The following is an 11478-nucleotide window of genomic DNA, read 5'->3' on the forward strand; positions in this document are numbered from 1 at the left end:
TGAAGTCAGGTCCACGGTTGGATGAGTGGGTAGGCATGCAGGGGTTCTGGGGCATCAGGTATTCTAGAGGCCTTCATTCAGCAAGTCTTAATGAACATGCCAAGTACAGACCCTGGAGAGGCAGAGATGACTAACAAGCCGATTCTGCCCTCCAGGACCCCCAGGCCAACCCCTGCAGCAAGTGGGCAGCTCTGCCTGCTGGGCTGGTGGAACCCCACCCAGGTCATAGTCCTAAGGAAGTGGCCCTTAGACTGAGGTCAGGATGAGAAGGAATCAGTATGGCAAAGAGTAGGAGGAAGTGTGGAAAGCTGGGAGGGGAGGGCGTAAGGGGTGGGTAAAGGTGCAGAGGCGAAGAAGAGCTGGACACCAGGGTAAGACAGAGGCAGGCCTGCGTGGTTGGGTATGGCTGGGGTGTGGCTGTGCGATAGTGAGTTGGGGAGATGTGGGCTGGGGACCTGGGGTCACGTCCCAACTATTCCCATCAGGCAAGCTCCCGGTGGCAACAGCCCTAGCAGGCAGGCAGGCATGGGGTGTAGCTAGAACCCCAATCCCGGGGTCCCAGAACTTACTGGAGCATTTTTAGGGTCAGGGGAGCACTGGCTCAGGTGACTCTGACCAACTAGGCTGAAGAAGGGAGAGACTGAGTGTAGGACTGGGACTCCTTCCCCTGTTCCCCCTTGTTCTATCCTTGATAACCGTAGGGCCTTTGCAGTACAGTGGGTGGAATCTCAGCTCTGCCACTTACAAGCTGTGTGACCTTGGGCAAGCTATGTAATGTCTCCATCTCAGTTTCCTCATTTGCTAAATGGGGATAATAATTGTACCTATTTCCTAGGTTTGTTTTTAGGAGTACGTGAGTTAAACTCTATAAGGTGCTCAGAATTATGCCTCGCACAGGGTATAAACCATCAGTTGTCATTAGCAAATGCTGATCTCCTGGCCTGAAACATTCTTTTGCCTGATACATAGTAGGAACTTAGTAAATACATCCTGACTGTCTGCTGAGAGTGATCAACTGCGAATTCTGGTGCAGTGTGTGTATGTGTGTGTTGGGGGGTGGTGCTTCTCCTGGCACAGTCCCTGCCAAGGGGAGGCCTTCTGGGGAGGGCCTTGTCAGCCTCACACGCTTCCACCCCCCAGGCTTGAGACCAGAGGAAGCAGCAGCTTTCTTCACTGAGAAAGTGTTGTGCAGCTTCTTAAGCGTTTGGGGGTTTTCAGAGTCAACCGTTAGAGGCGAGGGAGCTTCTCTGCTGGCGGTGGCAAGGGCTCTCAGGGTGCACACAGCCTGTAAGCCGACCTCTGCGGTCTGCAGGGAAAATGCCAACCGTGTTTATTTTTCACCTGAGCCTGCAGGAAGTTGGGGGGTGGGGAAGAGGGAGGCGGGAGCAGCCCGGCCAGGCCCAAGCCCGACTTCAGAGCAGAGGAGACCGACCTCAGGAGTCCCTCATTTCCACCTCCTCCTGCCTGGCCCTGCCCTAGGGCCCCTTCTTGGCTCCAGCCTGCTCAGCAAGAGGAGGGCATGCTGGGGCACCAGAGTGAGGAATTTCCAGCCATGGGCTAACGAAAAGATCCCAGAAGGATGAGGACCGCCTTTGGGACGATAGGTTTTGAATTGGCGTGGGGAAGAACAGTAAGAGCAATCTCGTGGCAGGAAGGACCGCCCCTGCTAAGGCTGTTCCCAGTCCAAGGGTCTCAGAGTCTAGATTCGTCCTGGAGTGCTGCAGTCTGGAGGGGTCTTGGAGTGTGCTGATGAAGGAGTATGGTCTGCTGTTAGGTCTTTCATTTGTTTATACATCCCACCATGCTGGGAGCGCTTACTGAGTGCCCAGCGCTATGCCTGGCACTCTGCCCTCAGAGGTAAGAGATGAGGTTGTGCCGTCGAGATACTCAGGGACCGGTGGGGACGATCAACCCAGGCCTGCCTCCTTCCCTCGGAGGCAGGACACAGTCACCATCAGGGGAGGAGAGGAGCGGCGCTCCAGTCACTCGGCTCCCCAGACACAGGCCGGGCCCCAGGCAACTCCACCCTGCTGGCTGGGCAGGCTAGCCCTGGGACAGCCTTGTGCTGAGGCCGTGGAGCGGGACGTTCCATTGGCTGAGAGGGACGTGGGGCACCAGGTCCTGTGCCAGACAGTTCCCCCTGGCTGCCACCACCGGGCATGCGGGGGGCTGGGGAGTGAGGCTGAGAGGCAGCCTGCATGAATGTGGGAAGGACTGGCCAGGCCGTCGGTGCTCTGCCCTGGAGCCCTGGCACCTCAGGGCCTCCACCTGCCAGCAGGTTCTCAGCCCCACCTCCGCCCACCTGGCACCTCTCCTGTGGTCTGGCTACAGACTCCCGTTTAATGAGGCTTTTCCCCAGTTCCCGGGGAAGGCTGGGGGACAGGATGAGCCCTCTATCCACCTGCTCCTGTCACACACGTACATACCAGGCCAGAGGCTATAGGCTGAGCTGGATTCTGAGGTTTCCTAGACCTAGAATGAGCTATGTTACAACATGGAGCTTAACCAGCCTGGCCAAGGAGGGTCAGCTCTAGCTGTCCCTCAGGTGACAGGGCTTCCTGACCCAAACGAGCCTTCCCCAGGGAAGGTGGTGTGCTGTGAAACCTGCTGTGGAGCCACCCTCTCCCTGCCCTGGGCAGAGTGGGACTCCAGGACTGTCTTCCTAGAGCTGGCACCTTGGACCCCAGGCTCTGCTCCTAAGATTTCCCAGGGTCAGAGCTGCCTATTCCACCAGCCAGGCTTATAACTCTGAGGGCTGAAAAGCCAGAGCCAAGGCTGGATGGCAGGGCCTTCTCTGAAGCAGAAGTTTAGACTTGAAAGCTCCGTGGTCTGCAGGGCCCTGTGGAGGATGTTCATTGCACCAGGGCTCCAGGCATTTGTGCCCTTAGACGGCGAATAGTGGAATGCCTTCCACCAGGGTCCCAGGTTCCTGAGGGAGTGGGCCCTGAGGCTAATCTCCCTGTGTGCTACAAGGCCTGGGATCTGGCTAATCCCTGTCCTAGGAACTTATCCGGGTAAAAAGGCCCCCGAGGCTTCCAGAAAGCTTTCCACCTTCATAAGCCCTTGGCTCCTGCTCCCAGAAATTCTAGGATAAAGCAGGGTTTTTTGCATCCATGACCAATGAGGTAGGCAGGGTTGATATGATCATGCTCATTTTACAAGGGGCATACTGGCCCAGGATCCTATTGAGGAAAGGTCAATGAAAAGGTCAGCAAGCTTAGAGCTGTACTTCCCAACCCACTTCCCATCCTGGCACAGTTAAAAATGACCACTGGTGGAAGAGGCTGAAACAACCATGAGAAGTGCTGGGCATAGCGAGCAAGGAGAGAGGAAGGTAATGGGGTTAGAGAGGTAGTTGGGGGCCTGATCCTGGAGCTTCATAGGCCTGGGCTGAGGAGCGACGTGATCTGATTTATATGGCTGCTGGATGGAGGACTGAGGAAGCAGGAGGCTGCTGCAGTCGCCAGGTGAGAAGTGACTGTGGCTTGGACTGGGTGGGGAAAGGGAGAAAGAAAGAAGTGGTTGGATTCTGTTATATTTTGAAAGTAGAGCCATTAGGATTTGCTGACAAATTGGAGGTGGAGTGTGAGAAAGAGAAGCGTCAAAAGTGACTCCAAGCTGTTTGGTCTCAGCAACTGGAAGGAGGGAGTTACCATTAACTGAGGAAGATGGAGAGGAATGTTTGGGGCAGGAAGTCAAAGGTTCTACTTTGGACATGTTGAATTTGGGGAGCATTTGGAGAGTGGCGTTCCTAGGAGAAGTGGGGGCTGGAGATACAGACGTGGAGTCATCAGATGAAGACGTTTAAAGCCGTAAGCCTGGATGAGAGCACCCTGGGAGGTGAGGATTGATAGAGAACTGAGGGCCAAGCTTGGGTCAGGTCAGGAAGAAGATGAAGAGCCAGAAACACGGCCGAGAAGGAGTGGTCTCTGAGGTTAGAGGAAAATCAGGGAAGTGTGGCATTCTGGAATCCAAGTGAAGAAACTACCGCAAGGAGGAGGGAGAAATCAGTTGTGTTCAATGTGCTGAGAAGTCAGGTAAAATGCAGACTGAGAATTGACCGCTGAGTTCAGCAACATGGAAGTCACTGGGGACCTTGACGAGTCACCTAGGGAAGTGATGGGGCAAGAGACTGGCCTGGATGAAGGGATAATGAGAGCTGAGGACTAGAGGCAGCAAATGGGGACAGCTCTGCTGAGGTGGCAGCTGGAGGACTTACAGATGGGAGAAATAGCAACTTGCTGGTACCCTGGTGGGAATAAGACTGGGCTTGCAAAGTGCTGGGCACAGTGCCTGGCATGTGGCAAGTACTCAGTACATGAAGGGGTCACATTCCCCCACACCCCATACCCCACACCTACTGTCCCAGTCTACTCCTCTCTCTCTTGCCGGTCACCTGCAGGCCTGAGGATCCTGTTTTCCACCTTCCATTCCCCCACACAATCCCAACCTGTCACAGGTGTGTCTGGGTCCGTGCTGGGGATAAAAGAAGGCCTGGGAATGGCAGGAGCTTCCCCCAGCTTGCTCAGGAAGCCCAGCCTTCACACAGCAACAGGAAGGTCACAGCAACCAAAGCCTTGAACAGCATGGCCCTGCCTTCACTCTCCCCAAGTGATGCTGCCAGGTGTGTCTGCCATCTCCAGGCAGACCTCCTTTGGCATAATAAGACCAAAGTGTCTGGCCCATGTGAGGCCTGGCACCAGGGGGCTAGGGAAGCACTCTAAGTAATGTTTCCTCCTCACTCTTCAGGGTGAATGAGGGGCTTCTTACATGTCCCTTCCTCATTACCTGACACCTGACTACTTGAGCTCCTGGCTTTATCCTCACAAGAGCCATTTGAGACAAGGTAACAGGTGCTCAGGTATTGTAGTAAATTAGATCCAGGAACTGAATGTGGTCGGCAGACTCTTCCTCAAGCTCACAGTGGCGAGTCCTTGGAAGCTCTCCTGCGCTGCCCCAGGAGGCCAGGAGAGGCCTCTGGTCCGAGGTGAGGCATCGGCCTCAGGAAGTGGCTGTGATGCCAAATCCATGCCAGCCGCAAAAAAGGAGCCACCACTATTAGAGCATTAACTCCTGTCTGCCTGAGGACAGAAGGCAGGCTGATCAGCCCTGGTATCTAAGACTCCTCCTGGTGGGCAGATGGATGAGCAGGGGACGGCAGTGTCAGCAATTTACCAAGCCCTGAGGGGAAGGGTACAGCTTGTAGCCCAGCCTGAAGCTCCCCTGGAGGCAGGAATGTGGGAAAGGTGGTGGCCAGGGCTGTTGCTGGGAGGTGTGGGATCCTGTGCCCACCCGGGAGCCTCATGCCATGGCTACAGTGTGGCTCATACCTGCCCTTCCCTCTAGCCTCACTCTGGACCCCCAACAGCCAGTGCCGAAGGACCGGTGCCAGGCCTCCTCACCAAGAGCTACCCTCACCTTCCCCAAACCTGGTGGTGATGAAGGGATCATGAACCCCATCCATTACACAGGAGAGGAAGCCCAGAGATGTTAAGGAGTCTGGCTAAATTCAGCCCGTGAGAAATTACACCTACAGGGTGGGAAGGAGCCCAGACTACCATCTCTCATGACTGTCTTGGTCCAAAGATGTCCCATTTCTTCTGTGTCATGGGTTAGAAGTCACTCATCTGTGCTCCCAGCCAGCAGCATCCCCACAGGTGGACTTTTCCAAGTGGAAGCTGACCTTCAGTTTTAGATGATGTCTCCAGGGCCCTGGCCTGCAAAGGTGTGCACCGAGGATATGCAGAGCTAGGCCTTGGCCCTGAGCCGCAAACTCCCTGTGGTTGGGTCTCAGGGGAGCCCCCGTCCCAGTCTGAATATGAGTCAACTCATGACAAATCCATGTGACTAGCGTGAAAAGTAAGAGTCCTGCGGTGCTGAGGAAACAGGAAGTGTGGAGGCTGGGTGGGTTGGCCCTGGGGGGAGCCTGGCCACAGCTGGCACCACCTTGCCCCACCTCCCCTGAGTTAGAGAGCTGAGGGGGCCCCTTCCCTATGTCAACAAATCCTCTTAAGCCTGAGGTGGGTCCAGAGGGTCAGACTCAAGCCCCTCAGTCTGGGGGCTAGAGGAGGGGGAAAGCAAGCTCCAGGCTGTCTTAGGGCTGGAGGCTTGTGAGCAGCTCACCAGACAAGCCATAGGGCCTCAGAGAAACTGGGGGATCTCTGAAACCAGGAGGCAGGAAGAATTTCCTGGGCAGGCGAAAGGCCTCCTAGAACTGAGGGCCAAGAAAGACTGAGAGGCTCTCCAGGAGACTGGACTGCTTGGGCAAAGTTGGGCGGGGGGCAGGGCCTCTGGGCACCAGGTGGCCTGAGTGGGGTCCTGTCCAGTGAAGCCTGTGGTTTTGATCACCTCCACTTTCCCTTGGTGGTTGGGCTGCCGCCAAACAGCTAATTGGGGCTCTTCCTGTATGTGCACCCCAGTCCCGTGCCTTCCTCCCTCAGGTCCCCCACATTCACCCACCCTCCTCGTTTTTCAGCACAACAAGGCCAGTCAGCCTTCCCACGGCGTCCCCCAACTCTCTCCTCTCTATGACCATTTCAGCAGCCCACACCCCACACCTGCTCCAGCCGACATCAGCCAGAAGCAAGGTATGGATCCTGGATGGGAAGGGCCCAACAAGACCCAGAGCCGGGGAGTGGGGAGATCGAGTCCCTGCCTTCTGAGACCAGGTGGCTAGACCCTTTTTGTAAATGGAGAACCTGGGGCTGTGCAAACTCAGGGCCCCTCGAACATGCCCAAAAGATTGAGGAGCCTGAGGGCACCAAAGAGTTGGGGAAGGTGGTACCTGGTCAAAATCTGAAGGCTTCAGGTTGAGTTAGGAGCCTAAATCCTGCGTGACTACCCAATACCAGTATGGGAGTAGGCCTCTGTGTAAAGCTGAAAAATATAAAACTTGTAGTCTTTCCCTCCCCCAGTGAGAAAATGGAAAGTGGTGGTTGTGATGGCTGATTCACCTCAGCCTCGGGCAAAGTCATTCTGAAATCAGCCATTGTCGGCTGTGGGAAACCTGCTGACTCAACCCTGGGGAGGAGGGGGCACGGGGGGATGGGTGGAGCCCTGGCTTCCCAGGCCAGGGGGTCTGCCTCCTGCCCGGAAAGCCAGGCTAGAGCCCCCAGCAGAGAGGCCCCAGTTGCAGACCAGCACTGGACCAGCGTGTGGCAACGTCTGGCCTCCCACTCCTGAATGACTCCAACTCTGCCACTGTCCAGCCACTGTCCGTAGGCAAGTCACCCAAACCCTCTGCCCTTGATTCCCCTAGCCTGTAAATGGGGCACTATTATCACACTGGGATAGTCCTGAACAAACCAGTATGTCTGGTCCTCCCTCTAGCACACGGAGATGGGATCCTAGGAGGGCCCCACAGGAGGCTCCAGGATGCAGTAACTAGCTGAAGTGGCCTCCAGGTCAGGCTGGCTCACTTACTCGGCCCCTCTCCACTGCAGGAGTTCACAGGCCTCTGCAGACCCCTGACCTCTCTGGCTTCTACTCTCTGACCTCAGGCAGCATGGGACAGCTCCCGCACACTGTGAGCTGGTGAGTGAGGGCCGAGTGGGAAAGGGGCACCTTGCGCTGGTTGGACCCATACCTGCCCTTCCATTTTCCTCCTCCATCCTTCTGTGCTGAGCACCCTGCTGCCAGCTCTGTACAGGTACCAGGGGCTGGCCAGCAGCTCTATGCATGCCTCAGCTAGCTAGACATATTCCCTTTGGGAAGGCAGGAGACCTAGCTCCTGGTCCTAGCCCTATCACACTCTGCCGTAACGTCTAAGACTTGAGTGGGGGAACCCTGGGCTGTTCAGGGCCATATGAGTATGTGAGGAAGAAAAAGTAGGCCTGACCAGGGAGGTGGCAGCGTGCATGGCCACAAGAGAGGCTGTTGCTTCGCAGTGGCCTGGTGGACAGAGGGATACTTCCCACTTGCCTCAGTGTCTACTGCTGGCTGGTCCCCTCCTTGGCTGAGCTGTTTGAAGGGCAGGGTCCTTCTTGCCCCTATGGTGCCTGCTTCAGTGCAAGCCCCTGGCATTCTGCTTGGAGAGTCTACTAAGGCTGGGCCAGGGAAAGACAGCCTGGATCCCATTCGGTAGGCCCAACTGTGAGCCAAAGGGCCCGTCTTCAGCTGGAGCTGGGCCTTGGCAGAGTACGTGACCCTTTGTTCATCATGCGCAGTTTGACCTAGGCAGGTCTCTAGCCTCTCTAGGTTGGGACAATTACCCAAAGGCAGGAAAGCTTGGCTTCCCAGGAAGGCAGAGCAGGCCAGAAGCCCAACCTGGGGCCCGCCTGCCCCTTTCTACTTGCCCTTTATCCACGTTCAGCTCACTCTTCCATGTCCAGATTGTCTCTGGATAAAGCTCCACCTTGAATACAAATCAGGACTACCCTTACGAGTCCCCCCAGGACTTAAGTGCACCGGGCAGGTTCTGGGAACCAGAGAAGCACTGCTGAAGCTGGTTGATCCTCAGGTCCCCGCCCTCTCAGAACTCAGTCCACCTAGTGCACAAGTCAGGCAAGAGGCCAATTACAGAGCACTGTTAGCAGTGCTTTGAGGACTGTAGAAGCCTGGAGGGACACCTCATCCAGCTGGGGATCTCAAGGGCTTTCAGGAGAAAGGGTGTTTTGGCCAAGCAAGACCTTGACAGATGACCAGGAGTTTGAAGCAAAGTGGGACAGAAGAACAATCCTAACAGTGTCAACAGTGAGTGCAAAGGCCTTAGGGCAGGTATGCAGGTATCAAGCCCAAATTTCAGGAGGTGAGGCTGGAGGGACCTACTAACCTGGGTCCCAGGAGAATGCTGCCATTTCTACCCCTTATACACGAATAGAGGGAAGGTAAGCCTGTAGAGCAGGGGTTAGGAACCAGGCCGCACAGCAGGAGGTGAGCGGCAGGGCGAGCCCCAGTCCGTGGAAAAACTGTCTTCCACAAAACCGGTCCCTGGTGCCAAAAAGGTTGGGGACCGCTGCTGTAGAGGGAAAGGTTGCCCTCTGGTGGCAGGTGTTTAAAACATACACTAGAGTGGTCCAAGCAGAAGCCAATTTGCCTTATTACACTAGGGGTCAGGCCCGAGCAAGGTGGGGAAGTCCTTCCCCACATTTGGCAAGTAGCCAGACTGCTAACAGCTATCTCTCCCAACCACAGGCCCAGCCCTCCTCTCTACCCCCTGTCCCCTTCCTGCGGATATAGACAGCACTTCCCTGCCCCCACCGCAGCCCCTGGCGCCCCCTACCCCAGGTGAGTCCCCTACCCTGCAGCTAGGCTCCTGCTTCCTGTTGCCCAGGCTTCAGTGCCCACAAGAGGCCATGCCCAGGCCAGTGCTTGCCCTGTGTCAGTCGTCTGTCCATCCGTCCGTCTGTCATTCTCCAGCCCCACGCTGCCCTATACCTGAGAATGAAGCCAGTGGGAGTGCAAGAGGCCTAAGCCCAGGCCATACTGTGCAGAGCACGACAGAGCAGCCTGAGACAGTGCATGTACACGTGTGCAGGTGTGTGTGCACTCACCTCTGTTGTGCATCCTGCTGAGCAAAGGGTGAGTCAGGACAGCATCCCCCGAGCTCTGCCCAAACTGAGGCAGCACCTTTTACATGTGTCTCCAACCTCTGGCCCTTAGGGGCCACCTGCTCAGTTATTCCATACCTGTGCAAGCAGTAAGGGACAGATTGGTATCCATAGAACATCAAGAAAGTAAAGTGGGAGCTATGTGTGTATGTGTGTCCTTTCACTTGGCTCACTCCCTCAGTGACAGGCTTGTGTGCAGGTATGGAACAAGGAATTCAACAGACATTTCTAGCCCTACTGGAGCCCACAGCCCAGGGTGGGAGGTATAGACACAGCAGCAGCAGTTGAATGGGCTATCTGGGTGATGGGGAAGCCCCGAGGAGACCCCAGCCATGTCTGATGGGTCAGGGAAGGCTTCATGAAGAGGATAACATCTCTTGAGTGAGGGGAACAAAGGGAACATCAGTAGCTGGAGATGGCTGGGGGTGGGAAGTGATGGGACATGGGGTGGGGGGGTGGGGAATGGGGCTAGAAATGTCAGCAGAGATGGCCATACAGGGCTGTGCAAGCCCTAGGGAGGGGCCTGGGTTTTATTCTGTGGGCAGTGGGGGAATTTCAACAGAAGTGGCCAAGAGCATTCAGGTGTTTTTAAAAGGTCACTCTGGCTGTTATATAGAGAGAAGCCTGGAAGGGTCAAGGAGGAAAGTAAGGGCAGCCACAGGCTGAGGCTGAGCTGGTGAGGGCAGGAGGTGAGAAGGGAATAGATTCAAAAGCTATTCAGGACTTTAGTAACCACCTGAATTTGACATACATGTAGATTTTTGCATCGTGTCTGTGCAGTGTGTTGGGAGCAGGTATTTGTATATATTTCTGTGTACTTGTATGCAGGCCAGTGGAGGTGGGTATCTGTTCACCCTCTTGTACTGTGCAGGGGCCTCTCTGTGTCCAAAGATCTGGCCCATACATATCTGGCTCAGTGTTAACTCTTCTTCTGCCTTTAGGTTCACCCATCCACCCCTGATGCTAGGTTCCGGTGTACCTGGTCACCCCGCAGCCATCCCCCACCCAGCCATTGTGCCCCCTTCAGGGAAGCAGGAGCTGCAGCCCTATGACCGCAGCCTGTGAGTGAAAAGACACTCAATGGGGAGGGGGGGGTGGGACAGGTAAGCAGACCTCAAGATACACATTCCTCCCACCAGGCCCAGGCCTGCTGCCTGGAAGCTCCAGGGACTGCCAGGAGGCCTCTGGCCAAGCTGTCTTGTGGCAATTGCCACTGACCAGTTTTTTGATCCTCAGAAGCAGGAGGGGAGTGGGTGGATTTAGTTTGAGCCAAGAGGGGAGGGGCTTTCCTTATTTAGCTGCAGAATTCCTATAAGGAACAGTTACTTAGCTCTGCTCACCTACTTTGGGGCAGCTAAAAAAAGATCCCATTTACAAAACCCTAGTATCCAGGCACTTACACATACACTGGACACACTAGAGGAGAGTGGTAGCATCAGGACACCGTGGGGGCCCCTGAGTGATCTGTTCACGTGTCCTTCAGGAAGACGCAGGCAGAATCCAAGGCAGAGAAGGAAGCCAAGAAGCCAACCATCAAGAAGCCTCTGAACGCCTTCATGCTGTACATGAAGGAGATGAGAGCAAAGGTCATTGCAGAATGCACACTCAAGGAGAGCGCTGCCATCAACCAGATCCTGGGCCGGAGGGTGAGGCCACGGGGCAGGTGGGCTGGTAGGGGCCGGCCCTGACTACCTTCACCCCGGTGCAGCCTGCTGACTCCCTGACGCACCTCCATCTGCCCCCCTTCCCCACTGCAGTGGCACGCACTGTCCCGGGAAGAGCAGGCCAAGTATTATGAGCTGGCCCGCAAGGAGAGGCAGCTGCACATGCAGCTCTACCCAGGCTGGTCGGCGCGGGACAACTACGTGAGTGGCCAACACACAGTAGGGGAACCTTCAAGATGCCAGGCCACAGTCTCACCAGGGAAGTC

The 11478-nt window shown here is 55.9% G+C and overlaps 1 protein-coding gene across 4 annotated transcripts in view; it reads left to right on the forward strand.

The window, feature by feature from the left end:
• TCF7 (transcription factor 7) overlaps positions 1 to 11478 on the forward strand; it is a 31244-nt gene that overhangs the window by 16263 nt on the left and 3503 nt on the right. For 2 of the 4 annotated variants that reach the window (XM_061188174.1, XM_061188175.1), the window contains exons 4-9: positions 6476 to 6587; positions 7443 to 7533; positions 9133 to 9225; positions 10490 to 10609; positions 11032 to 11194; positions 11306 to 11413. In XM_061188174.1, coding sequence (XP_061044157.1) covers positions 6476 to 6587; positions 7443 to 7533; positions 9133 to 9225; positions 10490 to 10609; positions 11032 to 11194; positions 11306 to 11413 — 687 coding nt within the window. The remainder of the gene's footprint in view (positions 1 to 6475; positions 6588 to 7442; positions 7534 to 9132; positions 9226 to 10489; positions 10610 to 11031; positions 11195 to 11305; positions 11414 to 11478) is intronic. The other 2 variants (XM_061188172.1, XM_061188173.1) reach the window with 1 other exon arrangement.

This window comes from Eubalaena glacialis, chromosome 4 (assembly GCF_028564815.1).
Source record: "Eubalaena glacialis isolate mEubGla1 chromosome 4, mEubGla1.1.hap2.+ XY, whole genome shotgun sequence".
In the NCBI taxonomy this organism is placed as follows: Eukaryota; Metazoa; Chordata; class Mammalia; order Artiodactyla; family Balaenidae; genus Eubalaena; species Eubalaena glacialis.